The sequence below is a fragment of the Falco rusticolus genome, chromosome 3, assembly GCF_015220075.1.
Source record: "Falco rusticolus isolate bFalRus1 chromosome 3, bFalRus1.pri, whole genome shotgun sequence".
In the NCBI taxonomy this organism is placed as follows: Eukaryota; Metazoa; Chordata; class Aves; order Falconiformes; family Falconidae; genus Falco; species Falco rusticolus.
This window is the reverse complement of record NC_051189.1, coordinates 17,643,684-17,670,417: the sequence shown is the minus strand read 5'-3', so window position 1 is coordinate 17,670,417 and position 26,734 is coordinate 17,643,684. Positions and strand designations below refer to the sequence as shown.

At 46.4% G+C, this 26,734-nt stretch overlaps 1 protein-coding gene across 2 annotated transcripts; it reads right to left on the bottom strand.

The window, feature by feature from the left end:
- Positions 1-1,624: 1,624 nt before the first annotated feature.
- On the bottom strand, positions 1,625-26,402 carry FBXO32 (F-box protein 32). Of its 2 annotated transcripts, XM_037380194.1 has the most exons (9): positions 26,142-26,402; positions 23,057-23,169; positions 21,294-21,343; positions 20,529-20,621; positions 13,531-13,624; positions 12,459-12,643; positions 8,801-8,983; positions 7,511-7,654; positions 1,625-6,810 (listed from the first exon to the last, which is right to left on the bottom strand). In XM_037380194.1, the coding sequence occupies exons 1-9, from the start codon at positions 26,255-26,257 to the stop codon at positions 6,721-6,723; spliced, it is 1,068 nt and encodes a 355-aa protein (XP_037236091.1). In that variant the 5' UTR covers positions 26,258-26,402; the 3' UTR covers positions 1,625-6,720. The 2 variants fall into 2 exon arrangements, with proteins under 2 accessions (XP_037236091.1, XP_037236092.1); XM_037380195.1 differs by lacking the exon at positions 23,057-23,169 and having other exon boundaries at positions 26,142-26,401.
- Positions 26,403-26,734: the final 332 nt, after the last annotated feature.

The following is a 26,734-nucleotide window of genomic DNA, read 5'->3' as shown; positions in this document are numbered from 1 at the left end:
CGACCTTGGCTGCACAACCTGCGGGCGCTGCCTCCTGTGTTCAAGGCCTGTTCTGGCTGGGACCAAAACAGTCCAACAAAAACATATTAAAAAGACATCTTTTTTCTTTTCTACTAAAAAGCACAGTATACTACGCATCAAGAATGGCAAGGGGTGAACTGGTGTCTTTCCAGGTTAGGGAGGGCCTTTGAACCCACACAAGTTATTTATAGAGCTTTTTAGAAAACAGCTTGCTCTAAGTTCTGCAGTTTTGGTGACAGGAACAGCTCAGGTTTTGTCAAAAATAAAGCAACCCCCTACGCGATTGACTGGGGTTCACCCCACACCGCTTGTAAAGCGGAGCAGTGGAATTGAGGATGAAGGAAAGTTGGGGCAAAGCTGAGTCATAATCTTAGTATTTTTGTTGTGTAAGTTTTCAAAATGCTTTTTGCCCAAACTCTGCTTTTTCATCAGACTAAGACAGACAGTGAGGGCACTTCAAGGCGTTATACAGGGTGACTTGTTCATCGATCAAAGCAGGACCTCATCCATGCTTAAGGCTGCCTCACCACCTATCCCTGAGCACTCTTAAAAGGATGGAGGCACTGGCAGCAATAACATGAAAATGGGAAGAAGTATAGACAGACCTCACCAACCCACCCAACATATTCCTAAAAAGATGAAGTATTCCTCTTAAAGGATTTAGTCTATTAAAATAAGTAGAATTCAGTATTTTCAAGGAAGTTTGAGTAAGAAATGTGTCTTAGCAGCAGCTTTCTCATCTCCTTGTTTAAAAGGCTCTGGTGATCTTCTAGACTGTCCCATTGTCCTGGTTTTGGCTGGGATAGTGTTAATTTTCTTCTTAGTAGCTAGTACAGTGCTGTGTTTTGGCCCTGATGTGAGAAGACTTGTGTCTGGGGATACAACCTTCTAACTATAGACCTGAGGCATAGCATAACTACAAAAAGACTTATGAAACCACTCAAGCACACCTTACTTGACAGCACAAATGAGACTAAAACCAAAGCATCTGCATTTTGGGCTTATTTTCATAGCTGGCATAGCTTTCACAAGGCAAGTGATCCTGTTCTACCATAACTTCTCCTGTTCCAACCCAAGATGCATGTCATTTGCCTTTTCAACTGCTTTTCTCCAATTTACTGGGAGTCCCTTCAGGGGGGGTCCTACCTGCATTCCCTCTGAACAGGAACCTGGGTCAGACCATTGCAGTCCTGACTATCCAAGATGCAATTGTAACTGAAAAAAGATAAACAAAGTCACTTGGATAACACATCCAGAAACCCCCCCCCAAAAAACCCAAAACATTTTCATAAGCTACAAGGCAGAGTTGAAGCTACCAGACCTGTGTGAGCACTGGTGATCTCTTCCAGGCAACAGTCCTGTGCTTTGAGATAGTACAGATTTATGAGCATGAGCTCCACGAGTGCTGTTTTTGCTAGAAGTAAGGGATCCGTTGACCTCAATTTCTTTCAAGGTATGATGACACAGTAACTCTGTCCGGGATATTCTTCCACTGCCACAAAACCTTAGTTCTGGATGTCCTGCAGAAGAGTCTTTTCTTACAGTCACTAGAAGCTCAAGCCTGATAAAGTCACCAGCTTGGAAGCAATGAGACAACCAACTCTGTGGTTCACATTGTTTGAACATTTATTGCAATTCAGTGTCAAAAATGTTTACAAAAATACATTACTGTTTGCACAGAACAGCTGTAAAAATCAGTTGAACATGCAAGGGAAGAAAAATTGTGCAAATTTATAATGGAAGGATTTTAACCACACAATAATATTAAACAGAAGTCTTATTATATAAGGGATGCCTTTCACTTCATATCACCTCTAGTTACAACTTTAAGGAAAAGCAAAACAGAACACACGCTCTCTTTCATATGTAAGTAGGTATTTATAATTACTGTAGATTAGTTCCTAAAGATGAGCGTATTTGCTATTTCAAATTAAAATGTTTTCTTGGTGGCAGGCCTGCTAGCATTCTGTGCAGCACATGATGGCTAAAGAAATAGAAGTTCCACCCTCAGTTGTCCTCCAGGAACAGAAGCCGCAATGCTTGGTCAAAGGAGGGGGAATATCTCTGGTGTTGAAGGTATTAATATACTGGAGACTGCATGTGTCAAGGACAAGATGGATTTGTTCTCCCTAGGGCCAGATCCTGCAAACTTTTTTTTGCTACTAACAAAATCACTGAAGACATGGGGTAGAAATCAGGTACTGGTAAAGGCACTCACACAGCCTGGGCGCCACACAGAGACATCTGTGTGGATGGCTGGCCACATCTTCAGAGCCTTTAACAAGCACCATTTTAAGAAATAAGCTGAGAAAAGCAGCACAAGCAGAACACCAGAGTCCCAAACTTTTTAACAGGGAGTCTTTATCAACCTAATCAGCCACCAGCTGCACAGGGTCTATGTTTCTGAAAACAGGCCAGCTAGGAAGAGTGGCATTTTAATTTAAAGCTATGTCTTTTTGGCAAGGTGCAGATCTATGGGGAAGCTGTGCAACAGGTTTGTAAGAACAACCACAGCAGACAATGCTGATTTGCTGTACCGAGCAGGAAATAAGCTGAAACAGCACATCTGATTTATTTAGATACATAATAGAATTTGAAATGTTCCTGCTGTAAATCACATTTTAGCTAATGGACAAGGAATTTTCTGGGCCAGAAAAGCTGGTTCAGTACCTGCCTATGTTCTAGAAGGTGACAGCTTCACAAGAGTAACTGAATTCAAACAGAAATGGGAACACAAACAATTCAAAACTCGTGGGCAAAGAAAAATAATAAAAAAGATATTCCCATATACAGAAAGTGGCAGGGTGCAATTAAATGTTTACATACAAAGCAATGTCTTCAGAGCAATACAAGTTTTCCTAATCACTTTACAAAATAAAAGGATCTAGAAACTCCCACAATTAAAAAAGGAAACCCAAACAATGTAAGAGGAGGTACACATTTTATGATCAAACTTTACCATACCATAGTTAGTATAAATGGTTTAAGGTATGTACAGCTGAAATTGTGCCTCTTGAAGTGGCTACCACATTAGAACAAACTCCAAATACCTGCCTCTTCTAGAAACCTGAAATGGAGATCTCTGGGATCGCTCCCTTCCTAAGCCTCCTCCCCTGCATGGATCTGTTTTTCCTCTTCACAGTACCATGTTCTACACTGTTACACTGGATAACACATCATCTGAAGATAATGAGATTTCTCTGCATATGCTGGCAGGAGAAAGCCCGGAAGAGAGAAAAAACCCCTCCTTTCCTAGTACAAGAACTCATGCATGTCTGATGGAAATGCACCAACTAACTGGAAGGTGAAATATCATTTGAAAAGAACATTCTACTTCCAAAATACAAGTAAAAGCCTGTTTTCCCTTCACAACAGCTTTGCCACAATTCTTAAAATACAGAGGTCCTTTTTGCATGAGAGCAGCCTTAAACCATCCTGCCCAGAAGCCCCTGTTGCCACTATCAGTTTTGTTACTCTGCCATCCTCAGCCAAGCAAATGCCTTTGCACTGCTACAGTACTGATCACTTTATTTACAAGTGGCTAGTCTAAGGTATTTGGATGCAACAGCATTTCATTTTAAATACAAGGGTACTGAATTCACCACAATATCTCCCAGTACCAACCACTTGAGAAACAATGAGTCTCCCAAGGAGATCAAGGTCTTACTTGACAGCTGCTGTAGCAGGAGGCAGTAACTGAATGAGGCTTATTTTGTTTCTTTCTCTGTAGTCTGTTTTGTTCTCCAGTACAGTAGTTGCTTAGTTTTCTGCTGCTTTGGACACTGACAGCAATATCCCAGGACTTCACACGAGCAACATGCAAGTGTGTGTATGTATTAAATCATCTTCAGCACTGTGACCCTTTAAGATTACACAGTGCTAAGAAATTTAAAAAAAACACTAATTGAAATAAGTTTCATAAATAGGAGCCTCAGTCGCACATTAAGTATGTTGTCAGCATGACCCATGCTCTCTGGGCAAAGGACACAGAATAAACTCTTTGCTCACGACCAGTGAAGGGCTGATTGAGGCCAGAGCTAGAGCTAAGACATTCCCAAATCACAGCTAAATGCTGAGATTTTTCTGTCTTGCTGTGCAGGGAATGCACTAGGCTGGATTCAAACCTGAGCTTAAAAGTCACCCAGTGTCACAATCTCACAGTGGGTAAGTGTCATCTGCTAAACACTGACTCAGACTAGGCAGAACCCCCCCAGCATTTCATACCAAAATACTGTTGCGTCCTCATCACAGCATGTTGGCTTGCTACAGGTGTCAGAGGCAAGACTATGAAACAAACCAACCCCAAGTCAGAGCTGGAAACAGAAGATACCAAGGGGCACAGGTCCTCTTCACTGCTAGAAAAAGGAGCTACAAGAATCTTTAAATACAGTGACAATGCTTTACTCCCTTCACTTGCAGGTTTCTGTCCTTAAGCCCTCATTCACCAAGCCAGATTTCTGCGTCATCTACCCACACCCACTGCCATCAGTGAGGGAATGAAAACAGAAAGTGGCCTCCCCCACTTGCAGACATCCCCCCCAAACAAGCACAAGTTCATTGTTCCAAGGCAATAAGCTTTTAAGTCACTTTCAGTTGACATGAATACAGGCTTATGCTTTCCACCAGCAAACTGATGCATGGGGCACCAACACCAAGATAAAGCCCCCTATCCTGCGTGTGTTTTCTCCTCTGGAGAGTGCCAAGCTCTGGGCCACGGCTAAGGGTGGCACAGGCTCAGAGAGCCCTCTGGAAGAGCAAAAGCTTGGGTTTGCAGTTGGAAGGCAGGAGAAGGGCATTTGTCAGCATTTTCCTGGTTTTACTCCCCCCTTCCCCACTGCTACATCTAGAGGCAGCTTTTTTCCCTTTTTGTATCTCTTCCAAGAGTATGCAAAGTGATTTAGTTTGCAAAAATGCAAATAGTCTTTTTTTTTTAAATATAAACAGCTGCAGAAAAGTGTTGAAAGTCAAAGTCAGTTATAAAAATGTAAAAAAAGGAACAGAATATTTAACAATAATTAACTCAAGTAGTTCTTCCTGAATTGTCCTGAGTACTCCTCTTCCTCACAATTCTTTGTACATAGTCACAAACAACCCAGTAAATATTTACCCTTCCGAGGTATCCTGCTTACAACATGAACAGAGAAAGTGCTATACAGGAAATCTACCGGCAAACGGCAAAAAACTTTCCACTGCAGGCTTTCAAATTGTTATATACAAGCTGAATTCTTCTAGCTCCACTGTAGGGAAAAGTGAAGCATTGTATGCAACCGAGGAGACAGTGAGCCAGATCATGGCCACAGTGAAGTTAGTCTGGCTACTTACTCCATAGTACTGAAAATTTAGCTCTATGCCAGTATTAGAAGATCCCATAAAGCAGCTCAGCACGGGAAGCAGAAGGGACTAGGCTGGGTCTTTGCCACAGGCACAGAGAAATAACCAAAGATATCAAGTGCCATGCTGGAAATCCCTTGCTTACCCCAGTCCTGCCTCCTGTTCTTAGGAAAATGCTGACCGATTTCTTCACGCTTTCTTGCTCAACACCCTAATCTCCAGTAGTCTGAAATTAAACATGACGCTGCCAGTGTTCCAGTGACTAAAAACCGCATCATTTCACTGCATTTAATAGCCCAGTTCTCCCTATATTTTACCAGCTCCGAGATGACCAAATTCACTTGACAGCAGTGGGAATACAGAGCAGTGTATATGTTGGAAAACATGGGCTTGAAGAACCGGATTCTAACCTCACTTGGGATTTCAACCAGTGCAATTAACCTTGTGGAGCTGATGTGAATTTACATTGAGATTAAATCCAGTCCTTTGTTTCTCTATAATAGAACTTCCTCCCTTTTAGATATCTTCAACCTTGTGGCTTCTCTCTTCCCTTCTGCTTAGTCTTTCATAAAACCAACAAATTAAAAGAGGATGGAGTAAAGTCTTAGGTATTTATATGGTGCCTATCATCTAGGCATTCAAGCACTGAGAAGAGCAAGAAAACTAACATAAAGAGGTAAGCATTAATACAAGAAAAGATGCTTACTATCACAAACATTTCCCTTTAAATCATTGTACAAAATACAAAAGTTCACATTGTACACTGGATTTATGTTTGAAAGGTACTCAATCTATCAGAGGTAGAAAGTGGTATGTTGCGATTCTCTCTCGCAAGCAGGCTAGAGTTCTATACTAAGTATTTCAGAATGTGTCCTTTTTAAAAACATAAAAGTATTATTCAACTTGTCACAGGGATATTTTTCATAAATATTTTTAAAACCTCATATTTATAAATATGTATGCTAAATAAAACCAGATGGAGGAACAGTTCAACAGTCCTAGCCTCATATTGCTTTCTCTCTATTGGAAACAAACCAAAAGAGTTCTCAAATGGTTGTGGGGCAAATTCATTTTTAACTTCTAAAAAACAAAAAATGAAGATTTTTGCCCTGTATCTTGTACTCTGATCATAAAAAAGGGAGTCTGTACAACATGCTGCATTTGTACACCAGTCCTATGGAAGTCTGTATTCCTTAAGTGCTGTGTGTCAGCGAGCAATTTCACCTTTCATCTCCGAGATCCTCTTGTTTCTTGACTCAGGAGCTTTGAACAAGCATGAATATTTACAATATTTACAAATGGAGGGTCCAAGCTCAGTGGCATAAAGTGTCCTGTAAGAATCACGTAAGCTGCGGTGGTGACCCAAGTTCAGAACCTGAACAAGTTGATAAAGTCTTGTGGTGAAAGAGAGGTGGAGCAAGTCTCCGGGTTGTTGGCTGTGCAAGGGTGATCAGTACCCTGGGAAAGGAGAAAACAAGTCCATTTAGAGAGACTGCAGAAAGGGTGCCAGAGCATCAGCCAACTTAGTACTCCCCCCTCTGCCAGACGTCCTGCTTGCAAACAGATAGAGCAGAGCCCAGAATATTTCTGCCCTTGCCAGAGCAGACAGCTCAGAACTGGGCTTCATATTTCAGGGACTACTGGCAAGTCATGGGAAATAAAACCAGCAAAGATCCAGTTCCGTCATTTCACCTCTTCTGAGGAAAGAGAGGCTGGAGCCTACGATCAGCTACAGGAGTTTAACTCCAGAGACATGCCTTGGATACCACCACAGCGGCCAGCAGTTTGTCCCAGGCTGTCCTGCTGCCATCAGCTCTCATTCCAGCTAATCCTGTTGCCAAGACCTCTGCCTCCATGTAATGGCTAGAAGGACCTGCTGGCAGTGCTAAGATGACACATTGCAGGCAGCCCTACAGTATGGCCATCTCCCCCTCCCCTCTGGCCTTGATGGCCACTACTCTTGTTCAACATAAAGGTGAAACTTCTGAAGCACAGGGGAGAAAGGGTCTTAATAGTCGAGGGAGGATTAAGAGGTAGGAAAACACTATGTTACGGAAGCAAAGGAACTGCAGCACCCTAAACTGGCTGCAATCAGAGGAAGCACTGGGTGCCCCGTGGCTCCTGCCCCAATCAAGTTTGTCCCACCAGCACCGCATACCTTCCAGGAGAGGATGTGGCAGTGCCTGCACAGCTGCAGCGTGTCACCATACTGCTCCTTCCGTGGGTAACACCTTATGAGCTTGAAGTACATCTTTTTCCAATCCAGCTGTCCCTTGTCAGATAAGATTAGCCGCTTGCGAATCTTAAAAAATAATTGTAATTGTAGGTCAAAAAGAAATAATGATTTGCTTTTTCCAGCTCATGTACTCCTCTCCCTCACGTGTCATCCTTGCCAGTCCCGTAACAGTTCCCTATAACACCAAGAAAGTTTCTGCTCTGAATATCCAGCTATAACCTGCTTTCTGATGGCAACAGCCTCGCTCAGTACCATTATCAGGGTCCCTCCCCATTTCACAAGCATTCCCCTATGAAGCCTACAACATTGGGAGCTTATACTACTTTAGCTGCTGTTTCCAGCTGGCAGGACAGAGTATAGTTGCATCTAACAGCTTCAGAAGTTAAAGTATTTTGTTTCTTCATTGACTCTAAGCATCAGCGATTTGTCACCATTGCTTGGGAGACACCCATCTTTCTGTTAGAGTTTCATTAGTTGCAGAGACTGGATTTGAATTTACTTGTTAATAAAAACAGCTTCCCCAGAGTCACTTCCAAAGGCAGATTCAGAGGGAGCAAATAAAGCCAAGTCAGCAGGGAAATCTGGCACACGGTCCCTGAAGTGCAGCGAGCTGGTATAAACACCCCAGACATTCAACCATAAACAGAGGGATTTTTGCTTGTTTGTTTTTAAGTTTAGAAGACCCCAGATGATTATCAGCCTGCAAATGGCCAAAGATGTTTACACAGGTACAATATGGGTCGCAGCGGGGTTGTTTGCCACATACTGTCCCGTCACTCACAAAACAGCTCAGAGGGGATTTCTTGCTCTAAAGGGCAAGACAGTACAAGTCACCGCTCATGGACCACATCCACAGAGATTCTCTGAGAGGGTGTCTGTCCCTGGGACATCAGGGTGATTGCTGGAGCTTGCCCACACGTTTTCTCCACACACGTGGGGTGAGGAGCAACTGCATGACTTGCAGTTGTTACCACCTGGATTAGGGCTGAAGTTTACCGCATGACTAATTCCTCAGGCTCCATTTCAGGAATCATTGCTGTGGCACGCAAAACCCTCTACATAAATAATCTTCACAGCCATTCTCATGCCAGCCTGTATTATCAGCTTGCGGCACAGCCCTTAGATCCAAAGGATAGTCAAGCAAGAGCGTCCTACCCATGTGTGTTCACTTGCTAGTGAAGTACGACAAGCAGTTTGCATCCTTGCTTGTACCTGTCTGTCCGTGAAGTGGTACTGGCAGAGTTTCTTCCACAGCAGCCGGTCTTCACTGAGCACTTGCAGGTCGGGAGCCACCTGACCGAGGCTAACCAGGTCTCTCCCATCACTCAGTCGCTGCATGATGTTCAATTGTAAACACAACGGCAGGTCTGTGAAAGTGGTTCCTTTAAAGGCAGGCTAGAAGAGACAGACAAAATTGAGCTCACAAGAAGCTGAACACCCAAGCAAACCTAGCTGCAGTACAGTTACTGCTTTTTAAGCATTGCTCTTCACATAGAAAATAAGCAGCAGTTCCCTCTTCTGAATAAGGAGACGTTTTACATAGACATTTGACCTTCTGCCCCAGAACAGTTCAAGATACCCTCCAGGAAGCAGACATATTTGTGTTACAGTAGTTAGAAGCGGAGCAGCAGTCCAAGCTGCCCCCTCCTCCCCCCTTTTTTGGCCATCCCACATCCGTACTCAAAAGACTTTGCTCCCAGAAACCATCAGCAGCTTTCACTACATCAGGACAATGGCTACACCACGGTATCAGCTGTTAACCATCTAGGTCTCTCTACCACAAGGGAAACTGGCATTACTTCTCAAGTCCAGCCTTCTGTTACACACATTGCTGGGAATCTCATACTCTCCTGACATGTGTTTTAGCTTATGCCGTCACAGGGTCCTGCTGTAACCACAGCAGTGGCTGATGAGTACCCACAGCAGGATTTTTCCCTGCATGGCTTCCCAGGTCACTGCTGGCAAGGCTAACTTCTTTTCTATGAGCACTTGAAGGACCTGCCCCTTTCCCATCAGCTGCAGCCATGGGGTTTTTTTCCAGGCTGTTCAGCCACAGCAAAGCACATCCTAGCCTGAAGAGCCAAAAGCCATCCTCACCCCCAACCCATCTGTGCCCTGCTCTACACAGGGTCCAGGACTGTTTTGCAAGTCCACATGGCGGCACAGCTCGAGGACAAATTGACTACAATAGATCTGCGGGTCCTGCACTGAGTGGAAGGTACACATGGGAGCAAGGCATCAGCAAGGACCACAACCCAGGCTCCAGTTGCTCCAAAACCAGCCCCAGCCTTATTAAGGCAAACAGCAGCTTTTAGGCTTAGGCTCCAATGAAGAAACAATGTTAGACAGATGTGCCAAGTTTATCATCTACCCTACACAGAGATGCTGCTATTTTAAGTTGCAGAGTCACAACACCCATCTTGCAATTGGCAGAGCTATTAACCATTTCAAACAAGAAGCATGTGGACTGCCATCAGCAGGGGAACGCTGCATGAGGCTGCTTTTAGTCATATGGTCCCATCCTCCAGCCATCTCCTTGCATGTGAAACCCCACAGGCACAAGTATGTTTGTACACAAACAGCTCCCATCTTCCCTTCAGTGCCCAGCTACCCAAACTACATAGCACTGCCCAGTACCTACAAGGACCACAGCTTTTCAACCAAGACATCATTTTTGGCAATCTCTACCAGCAAGACAGGCCTGAAATAACCCCTCCAGGAGTGAACTGTCTCTGTCATCTGCAGAGGACATTTCTTCCCATGACAGCCCAAGTTGTATTTTGGGGTAGGAAGAATGCACTGGAGCCTTGGATCACCTCCCATTGATCTCCCTTGCCAGCCAGTCTTTCGCATTCTCCTGCACTCCCTCTACATATAAGCTTTGCTAGGGCACAACAGAAAAGACTAAGCTCAGAGACTCTAAGCTTAAGCATGAGCTTTGGGGGCTTTTTTTTATATCTTATTTCTGAAGAAACCAGTGTGACTCAAGCAAATCCTTACAGGTTTTCTGAATCTGGGCCAAAGACTTATCAGCTACTTTTCCCTCAGTAGTCCTTTCCAGGACTTTTAAAACATTACTTTTTTTGGAGAAAGCACACAGATTAGATCAGAGCAGATCAGTATGCTGTCATTGTCTGGACACAGGTTGTGGGTTTTTTTTTTTAAACAGCTCTAGCACATACAATATTTTGCGAGTTTTTTTTTTTTTTAAAGAAAGGTTTAAGTCTTGGCTGTTGCAAGACATCCCTCCCCTCCAGAAACAGCAGAAGCACTCTGTGCACTGTAAGCAACTGGTAATACACAGCTGAGCTTGTTCTTCCTTCCTCTAAACTCAGCTGGTTTTGCTCTAGCTTGAGCTGAAGTAATCTTCAGTGATGTGAATTTTTTGTTTGCAAGTTCACATTATTTTGTTTTAGAAAAAGTGTCTGTAACACCTACATGTAAGTATGCATAAAAGGCAGCTCCATTCACAAGAAGTATTTCAATGCACTTTTGCCTGGATAGGCGGAGTTCTTTGAAGTGCTTGTCTGTGTTTTATGAGCCCCTGAAGCAGAGGTGAAAAACCACCGTACTACTGAGTTGAGTAGCAGATAGGCCCCTGACCTGTGGTGCACTCAGGACAGCAGGTGCCCAGGTAGAGCTGATCCTGGCAGCCCAGGCACAGGGCAGCTTCCAGACCTGCTGTGTCCCAAGAGCCACCCCACAGTTGGGCCAGTGTTTGCCCTGCAAGGCAAAGAGAGCTGCAGCTCATCTCAAGAGCTGGATACCAGGAAGGACAGCAGAAGGAGGGCAGAGACCACCATCAGATAAGGCACTTATGCTTTTGCAGCTCTTCAAAATCCCTGGGACCTCCTAGAGTTGATCTCCTATGTTCTGTTGCCTGCATTACTCCAACTGAAGGACTGGAAATTTTTTCCTGGTGTTCCTAGAGAACACAACCATGTAATATGATGAAAGCAGGCCCTTTGAAAATGTCTCTGGTTGACCCACCAGGGAAAAAGGTGCTTTTTATATTCCCTTGGGCCATGCCTTGGTCTGCCCAAGTGGGAATTTCAGAGTCCTGTTCACTACAGAAGTCCTATAAGGGGCACACCAACAGAGATGAGTAGCAGAAAAAAGCTATTTCTGTGGAGTATCCATTTGAGGTGGGAAAAAAAAGTCTAGACAGTCCTGGGCAACTGGTCGTGGATGTCCCTGCTTGAGCAGGAGGGTTGTTCCAGATGACCTCCAGGGGTCCCTTCCAACCTCAACCCTTCTGTGATTTTGTGAAGCGGAGCAAGTTCACACTTGATGTCTCATGCAAAGCCAGCTTCGGAATTTATCAACTAATACATCTTTTTCTCATCCTCACAGATGCTGTTGAAAAAACAGATGTTGTGAAAGTGGGACTCATCTGGCTGGAACGGGCATGAAGTTATGCAGCTATTTGGGAATTTGCATTTAATTTACAGATTAAACAAATCTAAAACCCTCAACTATCTGATAAACAAGTTTTGAAGGCAATTTCTCAGTTTGGAAAGACTGAGCTGACTTTTCATACTGAAGCCTAGTCTCTGAAGACTTTCAGGAGTGGAAGATTATTCCCTGCCCAGCTCTGTCTGCACAGCACTTCATGGCCATTAAGCAGTCAAACTACAGCCTGTGACCAGTAACAGTGAGCATGATCCTTGGTTGTGTACACTGAGTTTGTATTAAGGAGCAGAAGTCATGCTAGTAATGCATCCAGTTATTTTGGCAGCTCCAGGTTCTCCCCCAACGCTCTGTGCTTGCACCGAGTACAGTGGGATGCTGTCACCCATTTGAGAGCTGCTACATGAGAAGGTTTCATGAAGAAGCCATGTTATTTTTAGCTTTCAGGATTTGTGCTTACCCTGGTGATCTGAATGTTGTTCAGTTGCTGTTGCCAGTGGAGAATACTCTCCATCCTGTGCACCCACATGTTGATGTTTCCAACCAGAACAGATTTGCCGACCCGTTGAACTAATGTGCAGAGGGATGTGTAGAGGGTCTGCAGCAATTCCCGTATTAGCCTGATGTTCTGCTGATCTTCAAGGACTTTGGAAGAACAGGAAAGATTAAAAATGGGAGCTACACAAATCCTTTTCAGAATCTACATATTTCTCAGGCAAGTTATAAGCTATAACCCCACAGGCCAAGAGAGCCAGCCTGCACTTTTCAGAGGAAAGCACTTAAACATTAGCCAGGCACAGCAGGTTAGTCAGCAGATGGAAAGAGATCCTCCCAGGATAAGCAGATGAGATATCTGCCCTTTCCGCAGCACTTCCCATTTCCAGTCACTGGCAACCAGCCAGCTCTCCCCTCCAGTATGTGCAACAGGTTATCTATGTGCAACTCTTCCCCATCCACCCCAGATGACATGCAGGGAAGACAGCTCAGGATCTCCTTTCTCATTATGTATACACACACTAACAAGGTGCTCTCAATTCCCAGGCTTCAGCCAGAGCTAAAGCATCAGAGGGAAGTGCCACATCTCAACCACAATTCAGCACCCTCAGCAGGAAAAGGCAGCCCTGGAGCTTTCCTTCCCTCTGGAGCAGTGGGAACACTTGATACAGCAAACTGACAACAAGGCAGCAGCAGAGACTACAGATGGGCCAGGCTGGGGGCAGGAGCAGCCATCTCTCCTGCAGTCAGAAATAGGACTCAGTAGGATGCTGAAGGAGTGGTAGTGAGGAAAGCTGGGGAAGGAGGAATCGCCTCTCAGATACTTATCAGAATACAGAAGTTTCTTCCCACCCATTCACCCTCCACCCACCCCCAGTCCTTCACCAAGGGAAAGTGGAACTGCACTACAGAAATAAGCAGTGCTGCCCCTTTTCACCCATCTTGCATTGCCTGACTGTTCTCGAGGATGTGGTTCACACAGTACACCAGATTAAATCAGACTAATCCTCCTCCCACTCACTGTTTTTATTTCTTACCTTTCTGCACCACTTTTTCCAAAATGTTCATGTAGTTTTTCTGGGCAATGCCACTCAGTGACGTCAGCTGAGACTTTGCTATCAGCTCCAACAGCTGTAGATAAAAATAGAAGTTGCAAGCCTTAGAGCACAGAGATACCTTTCTAATCTTGACTCCTGGTCACATGACACAGCAAAACAGTCCCGAGACTTGTTTGCTGCCTTAAAATAAAAGGGAGACAGAACGACAGAACAAACTAACACAGGGCTGGGGAGCAGAGGCCAAATAATTAAACCCACATCTAAAGGGGTGGGGGAAAAAGGCACTCTAATAATCTTCAGGGGGGAAAAAACAAATTGATTCCATGGTTCAGAGATGCAAAGAAACCCAAGGAGTGCTCAGACTGACAGCCTTTATTCACACCAAGGGAACAATGAACAGCCAGTGTCACCATCCTTCATCAGGGCATAAACAAGCAGTGTCATAAGGGAACACGAGCAAATGCCTGTTTGGATGGGGATATTATTGATGGAGCATTAATGAGAATCAGACTCCACAATTTACGTCAAACTCCTGGGTTGCATGGGTTTTGTCAAGAGTGCTGTCGCCGCAACAGAAAGGTTAAACACTATATTAAAAACAAATCCTCTCCACCAACAAACCCCTATTCCCCCAAGGTTTCCTCTCCCCTGTTCAGCTCTTACAGCTGCAACACCAAACCACGCTTCCCCCATTTGTCCTGTTTACTTGTTACCCCCTCAATGGAAATTTCACTTTTACTTTCAGTTAGGATTTGCCTCCCATCACTGATCTCCTGACTCCTGTGCAAGCTGAACACTGCATTTAGGCTGCAGTTGCTAAAGGAAGCATTTCCCACCGGGAAGATGCCCTCTCCTCCCCATCTCTCTACCACCACAAGAACAGCTGTGGAAGTTTCCTATAGATCATGCTCTGCAGAACATGTGGCCCATGATCTTCCAAGCCTTCCTCCCTTCCCCCAGCATTACATAAATGCACAGACTGTCCACGTGTCAGTCCATTTGTTTTGGATGTACATAGCCTTCTGTTTTAATTTAGAAAGGGAAGGAAAAACCTTTTATGCTACAAATCAATCAACACATTACCGCATGACTATTAATCCTTTATCATCTGCAGCTACAGTATCCCATTGCTGGCACTGCAGAGAGTCCAGAGAAGGTGCAACTACTTGTGTCAAGTAACTAAGATGGCTTTTGACAAGACATGATAAGTTATGAGCTGAACTGTTTGCCCCGCTACAAGAATGACAGGAATGTATCCAAAAAGTCACCGGCAGCTTGCCACGAAGCAGGGAGTGCATGGAGAAGTATTACTGCAGTCATTCTCCTGCTCTGCTTCTCTGAGGCACTGGCATGTGACTGCCAGTTAGGAGCAGTGAAGTTGCCTAGAGTGACCGACCTCTTCAGTTTAATTTCCAGGCCAACACCACCATCAGATGGCTTTGAGTTTACATTCTATTAATATCCTGTACCTCGCATGACTGAAAGAAAACAAGATGAAAAAAGACCTGCACTAACTCCTGTGAAGGGCAGGATGCCTGTTTTCTTGGCTCATTCAGGGGAAACAAGAGATGCAGGACACTCGGGTAATATTTGGTGCACAGGCATCAGTGGATCTTCTTCCTACATCAGCTAAACTGAGATCACAATAACTAGACACTCTTAAAAACAAGACAGTTTTCAAGGTGTTTGAGAAGTTTTATAAAATGTCTTTTCTTTATTTTTTGAAATACTGGAGAAGAAAAAAAATTGGTGTCCCAAAGTAGTCTGTAATACTCTGCTTACACTAAACTGTTTAGCCTTCAGACCTTTGATTATAGTGATCAATTTGCCAGACTCCATCTGTACATTAGCCACACATGCACCCAGATCAGCTCTTCTGTGCATAAACAACTGCTGTCTCCAGATTGCACCATTGTGGAACTGGCACAGATACAGTTTACTCCAGGCTGGGTGTTAGCAATGTTATGCCCATTACTTAAAATGCCAAAATGCACCCAGAGATAACCATCATGTAATGCAATACTGTAAGAGCTAAATGCCAGGGTCATTCTTTAGGAGGAACAAGGATAAAAATCTCAGTTCCTTGAGGAATGCTAAATTGGTACAAAATTTAGCCACAGGAACAGATTCAAATTTGCCTTGTCTGTGTTTATCAAGGTTCAATTTATGTTCAGTGAACCAGCTCAGATATCATGTGTCACCTCCCTTACCCTGCAGCAATAAACACAGGATGAAATTCCATATGAAAACTATGTTGTGAATACTTCTAGGACTACCCTGCTCCCCAGGGACCACCGACTGAAGCAACTGGCTAGCCCTCCAAATCAAAAGACATTTTTTGGTCTTCTGTGCTCATGTAACACACAAAACCCAAGTAAACAATGCAGTTCATCTGTCCCCCCACATGCTCCAGTGCTCTGAGGGTCTCAGTGTTGGCACAGACCCAGCAGAGGACAGCCTCAGTTAATGGACTGCCAAACGGGGGTCTACAGCATTATAAAAAAAAATAAATCAATCTTGCCACTTGCATAATACAGACTAAAAGCAGACTGACGAATTCAGATTAATGCTGAGTAGGGTAAAAAGGCTGGAGAGCTGTAAGCGTGTGCTATGATCTGGTTGCATTAAGGCCAGCCCACGCTCAACTGAGAGGGACAGATGGTAGGAGAGAGTGCAGAGGGAAAGGTTAAGAGCAATTTTAAAAGGCCTGCTTTTCAAAAACACTAAGTGATTGCATTCCAGCTGATTTTAACTGGAGCTGGGAAGACTGTAACACCTCTGGAAAACAAGGCATTAGATCCCAATTTGCTCTTTCAGCTCCTCAGAAGCTGAAAAGAGTGATCTTGTAGCTTCTCCAGAAAATCCTTCCTACCACCTCACCTCTATTTCACTTGCTCTGAGATCTGCTAGAGCCACAAAGACAGGAGATGCAGTGGCTATTCCAGAGCCTCTACAAAGCTGCAGGCGGCAGCATCTTCCATAGCAGGGCAATAACCAGCTCACTTCCCCACGAGTGTGGCTGAACTCCTTCTCAAACCCCACCAGGAGTTGGTGCAACAAGCCACTTCGCTCTGGGGCCAGGGCAGATCCTCCTCCCATAAGCACAAGGGAAAAACAGCAAACAAAACAGTGCCATGTGGCAGGGGGAAGAGCCCCTGTTTCAGGGCCATAAAAACACACTGCTCTGCACCCATGACTGTGCTACAGCCAGATGGCACTTCTGCCACTGACTTGGTTCAACACCAGGGTGTGCAGGCAATCCATACCCCAAATAACCCACAGCAAGGAGCTCACAGCACAGCACCAAAAAAATCCTCAGCAGGCCTGCTGCACTGAGCAGGAGGGTGTAACCTCACCTCAAAAAGGGAAATTCTTCGTAATGGTTACAAACACAAGTCTCAAACTACTGAAGTTTAAATCCCCATTTAAAAAAACCCAAACCAGCTATAGGGAAGCTGGACTGCACCCTGTGGGGATCCATAAGTTCCTTCGCCTGGTTGGGGATGTGGATCCTCACATCTGGACTGCCTGGAGAAACAAATCGCAATGAGAAATTCCTCCTCCAGCCCCACCTTGCTCTCACCACCCTTTACTTTCTGTGGCTGAATGTCACATTGGCTTTCAGCTGGGAGGCAGAGCAAGAGGCAAGGCAAGTTACAATGATTTACAGCCCAGGTGCTGACAGATCTCCAGGAGACAGCATCAAGCTGGTATCTTCAGCACAGCATAAATCCACTACTCCTGGAGCTAAGTGCTATAAAAATGTAAGATACAAATTTAAATAACTGCTTTGCAGGCTACACACTGCCTAGATTACATTATTCCAGAAGAGCTGTGCCCATGCAGCTTAACCTGACCTAAGCTTTTATGATCAGAAACTGCACCTTCCCTTGAGACATTACTACACAACCATCATATGACAAATCTTTCTGAAGGAAGCATCCTGCAAAACCTCACTGTCATCTGAACAGAGTGTTCCCAGAGGATAACCAACAGCTTCTGGGCTGCAGGCACATTTCTCTCTGGTCATAGTACTTACGCTTGCAGAACACTTCCAGTCTTTTCATTAGATCTGTAAGACCAGAAAAACCACAGCTGCTTCAAGACCAAGAACAGTTTGGCTGCTCTGGGTCAATCCCACACCTCCTTACTAGCTCTAGAAAGGGAGCATTGCCTTGTAACATCCAGGCAGAGGCTATAGTTTAAAAGATCAGCAAGGACCAAGTCACAGCACCGATACATACACTCAGCACTTCCAGTGCTGTATCAGCAGACTGTCAAGACAAAGATTGATGTTGAAGGAAAATTTCTTCCACTTCAGTTACAGGAACTCACTGGCTACCACTGATGGTATTTGTCCATGAAAAACACCTGGCAAGCTTCTTGCAGCTCACACCTCCACCTCACTTGAGGGTACCTGTTTTATCAGTGCACCATTAGAAACTCCAAGAACTTCAGTTGGGTCATATCTTAAGCAGCAGATGCTACTGTACAACAAAAAAATGAGCACTTAAAATACCATAGCACTTGAGTTCAGAAAGGAACGCTCCGAGAACGGCAAGTTGATGTTCAGCCTGAGAGCCCATTTTGCTATCAGCAGTGATGCAGCTTACTTCTCCATAGGGCAGATCTGGGTGTAGCCAGCAGAATCCCAAGCCTACCGGTGTTTTTCTTCCCCTACAGACATCCTCATCCTCCCCCAGCCTTCAACTCTAAATTTCCCTCCCTTGGAAAGCATTTGCTTGATGAACCAAGTAGCATGACATTAATCAGATACCCCAAACAATGGGTAGAACTAGAGAGAACAAGGAGAGGGAGGGAAGGGAAAAATCTTTTGCCTGCCAATATTCAAGGCATCTTCCATGTGACAGATTGCTCATCTGTGTGCTCTAGGAGGCCTGCAATTTGCAAAGGACCATAAACAAGGTCCACATCTAGCCAGAGCTTTTCACAAGTAAGTCTGGCACATAAGGCATTTTTATGAGCTACTACCCACTGGACACTTGGCCAATTCAAGCCTTCCATTTCAAGTAGTAAGTTTTTTATTTGATCCATGGTACCAGGTTTAATATCTTCTTTGATCTGCCAAACCACAAGTCAGCCTCAATTAGAAAGCTTCGTACTTCTCAGTATGCTGTATCCCTAAAGCTGCTGGGGGGAAAACTACCTCTTATCTCAGCTTTTGAGTAATTTGTAAAATAAGGACACATGCAGACACAGAACACTGCTATTTTGGATACACAGCAGATTTGGGATGCTTTTATGAAGTCCTCATGGGGAAAAAAGGGTGAAGAAGGTCAGCCTGAGCCTTCCTACCAGACCACACTGACTTAAGTGAAATTTCAGTTTGCTCTAAAAATTTAATGGGACTTCTGCTCAATCATTGCAGGCCCATGCAAGACACCCATCACACCAGGCTGAGCAGCAGACGCCCATCACGTGGCACAGCATGACCTGTGATGCTTAGCAGAGGTCTTAGAGTTCTTTATTTTTTATGTTACAAGACAGAAAGTCTGCCAAAGGGATCTCCGCAGCTCCAAATACAAGTTTTATTTTGCTCCTTTATACTGGACTAAAGGGTTATAGCCTTGGCTTGAACTGCTCCTTTCACAACCATCCCTCTGAAGTTGATGGGGCTATGTGTGTATCCAATATCAGAAAATAAAGAGTACCTCAGCACTGGTGATCACCTTCTCTGCACAAGCAGGAGAACAAGTCATCCCAGGACCAGCAGAGCTAGGACAACCTGAGTCTTCATGGACTTGCATCCTGCTTTGCCTCCCCCAGCATCCCCACTCCCTGCCACCACCCCTGCAGCAGAACACCCATGTGATTGCCAGCACCCTTCCTGCAGAGAACATCGGTAGCCACCCCCAGAGCCTGTACCCCTCCCAGGGTGACAGAGGTTTTCACAGGCTCCTTGTCACCTAGACAACAGGTGAACAAACCAAGGTGAACCCGCTCAGATAACGTCTTCCTTAGACACTTTTAATGACATTTGGCTTTGCAAAAGGAAAGCAATACCAATGCTGCTTGCTCCAGAACCTAAAACCTGAACAGCTGGTGTCTCACCAGTGATCAGCTGCTGATGAGATGTGAAAAGGAGCTGTTTATAAACAGCCTCAAGTTAAGACTTTTTTTTAAGCTTATTGAATTCCAAACTTTGATGAACATTCTGAAATTCAAGATGAATTTGCAGATCACATGTACATAAACATACAAGCATGCACAGTCCTCAGGACGGCAACTCCCCCAACCACTACCACCCTGACCACCCAGAGCCAAAAAAGCAGCCCTGATCCATTTATGCAAAGCCAGAGCATGAGGAACCTCAGGCCAGTTACTCCTTCCTACCAACTAATGGTGTCAGGACTAACCAAATACTTCACTCACTGAAACTGCTGCCAGTCACACAGAATTAAGAGCAACCATGATCCTTAGCAAAGATATTTAGATCAGTGCCTCCAAGAGGCTCAGCCCATCCTCTCACTCCCAAAACACTAAGGTTCCTAGAGTTTCTCCTGTAATCACTTCAAGGGAGACAAAGCTCCACAGCCCTCGTGGAGCTGGAGCCGCCTGTCCAGAGAGATCCCCGCTGCTCTACGGCTTCCACAGAGAGCCCATGCTCCTTTGGGGGCTACAGGAATCACATTTAGGAACTAAACTGAGAACCTGGGAAACAGAAGCTAAGTCTTCAATTGTGCAATTCACTTCCGAAACCCAGAAAAGCAGTAGGAATGCTAGGCTAAGGACAGCCCATCTTACTACCACCTCCCTCCCTCTATTTTAACAGATTGAAGAGGAGGTTTTGGGCATCTGTCCACTCAACTTCCATCACTTGCTTAATGCAGCAAAGCCCAACACTCCCACTTGCACACTTAGAGCTCTTTTTGCCAGTGCCACCCATCACCCAACCGGTGCTCAGTTCACAGCCTCCCCCACCATCACAGCAAAATAAACCCTGGCCTTTCACTCACCCTCACGACATAATTGAATCGCCTGGAGTCCAGGATAGCACTGGAGAAGTCAAGTCTGTTGAAGGCTTCTCCTAACGTGCAGTAGCCATGGCGCTGAGAAGAAAAAAACAGTATGGGTCACATTTTAGCAGACATGAGTCCAGACAGCACTGGTAGACATGACCCAGGGCAACTCAATTTAGCAAGCTAATGGGTACAAACCATGGGACCAGCTCATAACCAGAGGCGGCAGGCCCGTTTCACACAGAGCCACACTTAACTGATGTCAAGAGTGGGCATGGCCCACTGTGGATTATGGTAATTTCCCAAAAGTGACCCAAGCTCTGCTCATGACCCTTGAGTTTATGGGTGAGAACAAGCCATACTTTCCGGGGTTCAATATATAGTACAAGTTCAGAGCAGTTTTGTACAGCCGCTTCTCTCCATGAGCTCAAGTGAGCTGTTGTGATGAATTCCAATGATTTCCCATGTTAGGGCTGTACTGGGTGAAAGCCAAGAACAGTATTATGGCTTGGTCTGCAAATGGCTTTTTTTTTTTAACAGAGGGAAGCAAACAAGTCATATTTTAAACACATGTACAGAGTTTTGTACAGCAAGCCCTGGCTCCCTGTTTGGGGTTTAAAATCATTACTGAAATTCCAACCGCAAGCCAGATCTTCCACTTATCTCTTAAGAGCTTCTGCTGATTTGTATCAGCACAAGATCTTCCACCACTTGGAAAAAAACCAGTAGAAAAGGGAACAAAGAACCTATGGAGGCACTTACCTCTTTTGTGCTTCCCTTGTGAACATAGATCCACTTCTCCTGGTGGAAATCTGTTTGGACAAAGACATTTTGCTCAGTTAATCTTCTACCTCAGAGGGCTGCATCTCTGTTCTGCTCATAAACACTCAGTGCCCTTTTAGTGCACATGAAGATACTTTGTGTTTACACCACCACACTTGAAACCAAAACTAGCAACTTGCTGAGCTGCTTTGTTTCCATACTGCTTCATTTGAGACTGCAGCCCTGAGCCTTAGAAAGAGCTTCTGTTTCAATGACACAGCTCAAGACTGTAAATGTTTAATCTGCCAGCCACAGATATACCATAGCACCTCCTCGTCTTTGATCCCAGACGGTAAGTGTGGCTGACAGCCAGGTTTTGTTGTTATTGATTTTATTAACAATTCATTACCTTGGTTACAGGCTTGGGATTGAATGTCAAATTCGAAGTTGAGCAAAAATGTCATGAGACACCAGGCATGTGGGAGAGAGCTTTTAGCAGTGAGGTCAGGCTCGGAGGAGCATGCTTGTGCTTGCAGCTAACTTGCTAAAAAAGAAAAACCTATTTGGGACCAAAATTTTCCTATTTCTAATTGCCCCTCCCTTCTGTCAGAAGTGGGAGTTGTCTCATCCACTCCCCAAAATAGCAGCATGTGGTGGGTACAGGGGAGCTAACTGGGTTTGCAGAAGAGCCCTTACTGTAAGCAGTTATGCTGCTCGATCCTTCTCCCACTCTGTTCTCACATGGGCTTTTGACTACTTCCACCACACACTGGTAATTCAACAGCTAGTGTAAGAAAAACTCTCCCCATCCTGCTAGACTCCTTTCCTTAAGGAAATACTGTGCTCTTGGAATCTTTTTCCACATAAGGATGCAGTGATGTACTCCTGCCTGGTATTGTGAGCCCAAGGACAAACCCAGCCTCAGTTACAGGCATGCAGACCCTGCATCAGGCCCTTTTAAGTAGTAGGTCACAACAGAATCTAGCCAAAAACTGTCATGGTAACATTTGTTTGTTCAGAGAACCGAATGCACTGAGGGGCCAACTTTTGGCATCAGTTTCTGAAATCCTGGGGGATGCACAATGAGCTAATAGTAGTGTGGGAATTATAACTCATTTCCTCTGTGTATGTTTACATTTGTAGCCTTCACATTTAACTCCAGTACCTATCTTGCAATCAGACCAACGCAGACCTTGCTGTCCCTGCAGGCTCCCCCGAGTCTTCCCACAGCGCACCATCCAAGACCCCAGCTGCTCACTGTGTGTACAGAAAGATTTTAAACCTTCCATTGTTTTGAGCAAGCTGAAATCTTACTTCATTTTTCATGTACTCTGCGCACAGAGATAGGATCAAAGCTCACATTCAGGCTTGTAGCCTCCAGTAATGTAGATTAGTGCTCAACATGCATATGGAAGGAAGAATAAATTTAGCCTGTTGTGCACAAGGAAGTCTACAGGGGGAAAAAAACCCTGGAACTGGTTCATTTGAATGTACCATAGGAAAAAATTACCCTCCTCTTGACAAACACAAATGACAAATTTGAACACAACAAGCACAACTCCTCAGAACAGGGATTACTAACAGGGGCATAAATCTTCATGTTAAGCTGTATCCAAGTTCTCTACTTAGGTCAAACACGGGCGCAAAGCCCTTCAAGACACTCTGGAAGACTCCTCATGCACTGCACAAAAACTATGGATATGAAGCATTTTCCGTTCTCCTGCAACAGCTTATATTTAAGAAAGCCCAAATGGACATCTTACATTGAATCTTGGCTTTGTTATTCAGCAGGTCTTTTTTTCTCTTCTTGGCAGCAACATCGTAGTTCAGGCTGTTGAAGAGATTCTCTTTGTTGTGATCATCTTTTTTACAAAAGCTGTGAATGACACAAAGCAAGGATTCTGTTTATTTCTACAGTCTGCTGAACACCATGTTTCCTGCAAGGAGAGAAAATACACAGGTTTTCATTGTGAGCTCCAAAGCTGCCTCCTTGCTGGCTGCTCTCGAGATGTCTACATGTAGTTTTTGTATCCAGTAATGGTATTTTTAAATGTGCCTCATTTATGTGCCAGCTAGACTACTCATAACAGAGGGAAGCAGGTAATACAGACTGCACAGTTAGCACCGGGACACTGCCGGGCAGTTTTCTCTTCCTGCCTTTAACCTGTTTCTATCTTTAAGTAACACCATATCCTCCTGCTGTAGGTGGTAGATGCCTCTGAGTCAGACTTCTATGGAAGGACATATTTAGACATCTCTGAGGACATATATATATACACACATGCACACTCAAAATATTTATTAACAAAAGAGTCCCTACAAAACATTCTTTGAAGCTTACAGGAAAAGCTCAGCTGAAGTTCAGACTTGGTTGGTGGTTTTCCAAACCCCACATAGTAGTGACTCTACAAATTAGCAGCTAGGATGTCTTGTCCAAGACTGCCCATCTGCTTTTGCTGGGGCTCTGCTGTAACTATATCATTAGTGAAGGGAGCCATAACCCCTTATTTCCTTCAAGGGCAATGAAAGACTATCTATAAAGAGCTATATATCAACATCCCCACATCCTACAGACTGCATGCAGATCATGAGATCCATGCAGCAATGTGAAACTGAGAAGCCCATGGGGCAGCCACAGTGCTGCAGCAGATTCCAGAGAATGGCAGGGGAAGGCAGCACCCACCAGCAGCTCTCAGCAGAGGCCCCCTGCACACGGCACGGTGCCCAGACCTGCAGGAATGCCTTGCAGATGCTGGGGAGAAGGCAGGCACTGCATCCCAGATAATGGAACAGCCTCCCCTACTGCTCCAGCAGCTTGCAAGGGATGGGAGATGGCTGTCTGCAGGTCTGAACTGAAAGGTCTAAGGCACCTTGCTGCACCTGGGCCAGCCCTGGAGCTCTGGCAGGTGCCAAAACATGCTGCTGCTCACAGCACTGGGCAAGCTTCCTCTGCAAAAAGCCACAGTGACCCTTACACAGCCAGGCTGCATCCTCAACAGGCCTTGTGTTTACACTGTTCAGCCTCAAAAAACCCCCACGACAGCACCACACCAACTGACATCTGACAGCTATTCAGCACAGGCTCCTGCAAAGGAATGAAACCTGCAGGACAAGGCTCCTTGCTTCCCATTTGTCAGCATGGCCACACCACCAGCTATGCATAAGTCAAGTGACAAAGTCACAGTTTCAGCCCCTGAGGGACCCAGACTTCCTCCAGCCGGGTCCAGATGGGTGCTTTGGTTTGGCACTTGCACGTGGCCCCAAAGGTGGGGGAAACCTCCCCCAGCCTCAGAACACCAAAGGCTCCCCCTTTTTTACTCCACATCCCCTCTTGCTGGGTATCACAGCTGTCTGGAAGGTACCACTGCAGAAGGGGAACAGCTGCAGCAATGCAGGTGGACAATATTCACCACAACAATTCAGAGAACCAGACACTTCTACCAGCTAGAGATAGCTCAGAAGAACCTAAAACTGAGAGCAGAACATCTTAGCTGCACATTTCCCATGCCGCTTTCTGCAGGGGGACCCAAACCCAAGAACAGGGTATGGCAGTAAGGAAGAAGGGGTTTAGGAGATGTTCAGGCTCGTGTTTTATCAGGGTTGCACAAAATCAACAGTTGGCCAGGTTAACATGGCCCAAGCCCAAGACCACAAGATGGATCTGCTTCAAATCTTAGGTGTCAACAGCACACCCTTGACTGTTGACTTCCTATTGATGACTGTAATCTGAAGCCTCCGTAACAACAGGAGTGGACAAATTCCAGCGATGGGAGGCAGATTATTTCCCTGTTCATGTACTGCCAGGTTTCCACACACTGCTCCAAGGCATCTTGACAAGCTGAACAGTTGGGACACCAGGACCTGGCACCGCCAGGACCTCTGCCCAGGGCCAGCACGTCACCTCCTCACTTAGTGGAAAGGGATGCATAAACCTGTGCCAAACTCAGTATTCCCAACACAATCACACTACTGCCAGCCAGTTATTTTTCTACCCATTTACAAGTCAGATGCTTTGGATTCTAAACTTGATTTTTATTTACAGCTTGCACACGAGAGGGAAAGAGACCTGCCACATAATCCGCCTTGCACGGGAACATCTCAGCAGCGGTCCCACAGCGCTTCCCCCTTTGCCACAGATATTCCCGACCCACCTCTCAGTCCGGGTGCAGCAAACCCAAACCTGGCTGTGCCCAGGTGACAACGAGAGGCAGCTCTGCGAGAGAAGCTGGGTTTTGGCCGGAGCCAGGCGCCCGAGCCCAGCACCGCCCGGCGGCGGCCAAGGCGCCCTGCCCGCACTGCTAACGCGGCGCCGCACCAGCCCGGGGGTTTGCTTGATGTTTTGCAGCCAGATTAGTCAAGCGGCACGTAAGGGGCATTACTCATGGTCTGGGGAAGGTTTGTGGCTTCAGACGCATCACTCTCCTCCAGCCCGAGAGCTGGGAAGGCCCAGGACAGGATTTTTTTTGGGGGGGCACCCCCAGGGTGCGCGGGAAGCGCTCAGCGCCGCTCCCCGAGGGCGCAGCGCCCAGCCCCCCTGGGGCAGCGACCGCTCTGATGTTTTCCTGCGGCTTTGCCACCCCATCCCACGGCCGCGGGGCCGGCCCGGCCGCCTCCAGGACCCCGGCGAGGCTGACGGACCCCCTCGGGGCTACCGCAAGCCCAGGGGAAAGCCGCCGCCACTACGGGCCCGCGGAGCCCCTCCGCCTGCGGCCAGGGCCCGGGCCGAGGCGCCGCCGTCCATCTTACCGAGCGCACCCCCGCGGCCGCACCGCGACGCCCCCTAGCGGCGCCGCCGGGGCAGAGGGACGGGAGCGCGGAGGGGACCGAGCCGCCACCGCCGCCCGGTACCTGCTGATGTCGCCGACATAGCCGCCGCTCTTCTCGTCGAGAAAGCGCGTCCAGCCGTCGGCCGTCTTCACCCAGCTCTGCCCAGGGGAGCGCCAGTCCTGCCCCAGGAACGGCATGGCGGCGGGACGGAGCGGGAGCAGACCCAGGAGAGGCGGCAGCAGCGGAGCAGAGCGGCACAGTGGGTGCCGGGGCAGCGGAGCTGCAGGCGCCGCGCCGCTCCACGCTATTTATGCGGCGGCGGGGCGGCGTGTTGCCGGAAGCGCGGGGCTGGCCCCGCCCCCGCCCCGCCGCACGTGGCGGTGTTTATCGGCACCGCCCCCGCCCTCCGCGAGCGGCCCGGGGCGGGGCGGGGCGGGGCGGGGCGAGCGTGGGGGGAGCCGCGGCGGCGGGAGCCGTGCCCGGAGCCGTGCCCGGTTAGCGGGGCGGGGGGGCCTTGGCGGGGGGGAGGCGTTGGAGCTCGTCCCGCCCAGCCGCAGTTAACGCGGCCCGTTACCCGCTCCGCTCGGCACGGCGGAGAGAACGTACACACCGGGCGTGAGGGCACTGGTGCGTGCGTCGGGTTCGCAAACCGCCAGATACAGCACAAGTAAATC

What these genes read in the sequence shown, in the direction of transcription:
- FBXO32 (XM_037380194.1), bottom strand. Translation starts at nt 26,257, where the DNA reads ATGCCGTTCCTGGGGCAGGACTGGCGCTCCCCTGGGCAGAGCTGGGTG. An exon ending in TATGTCGGCGACATCAGCAG is followed by an intron (nt 23,170 to 26,141) that starts GTACCGGGCGGC and finishes TGTCATTCACAG; the next exon opens with CTTTTGTAAAAAAGATGATC. An exon ending in GCCACATCCTCTCCTGGAAG is followed by an intron (nt 6,811 to 7,510) that starts GTATGCGGTGCT and finishes CTCCTTTCCCAG; the next exon opens with GGTACTGATCACCCTTGCAC.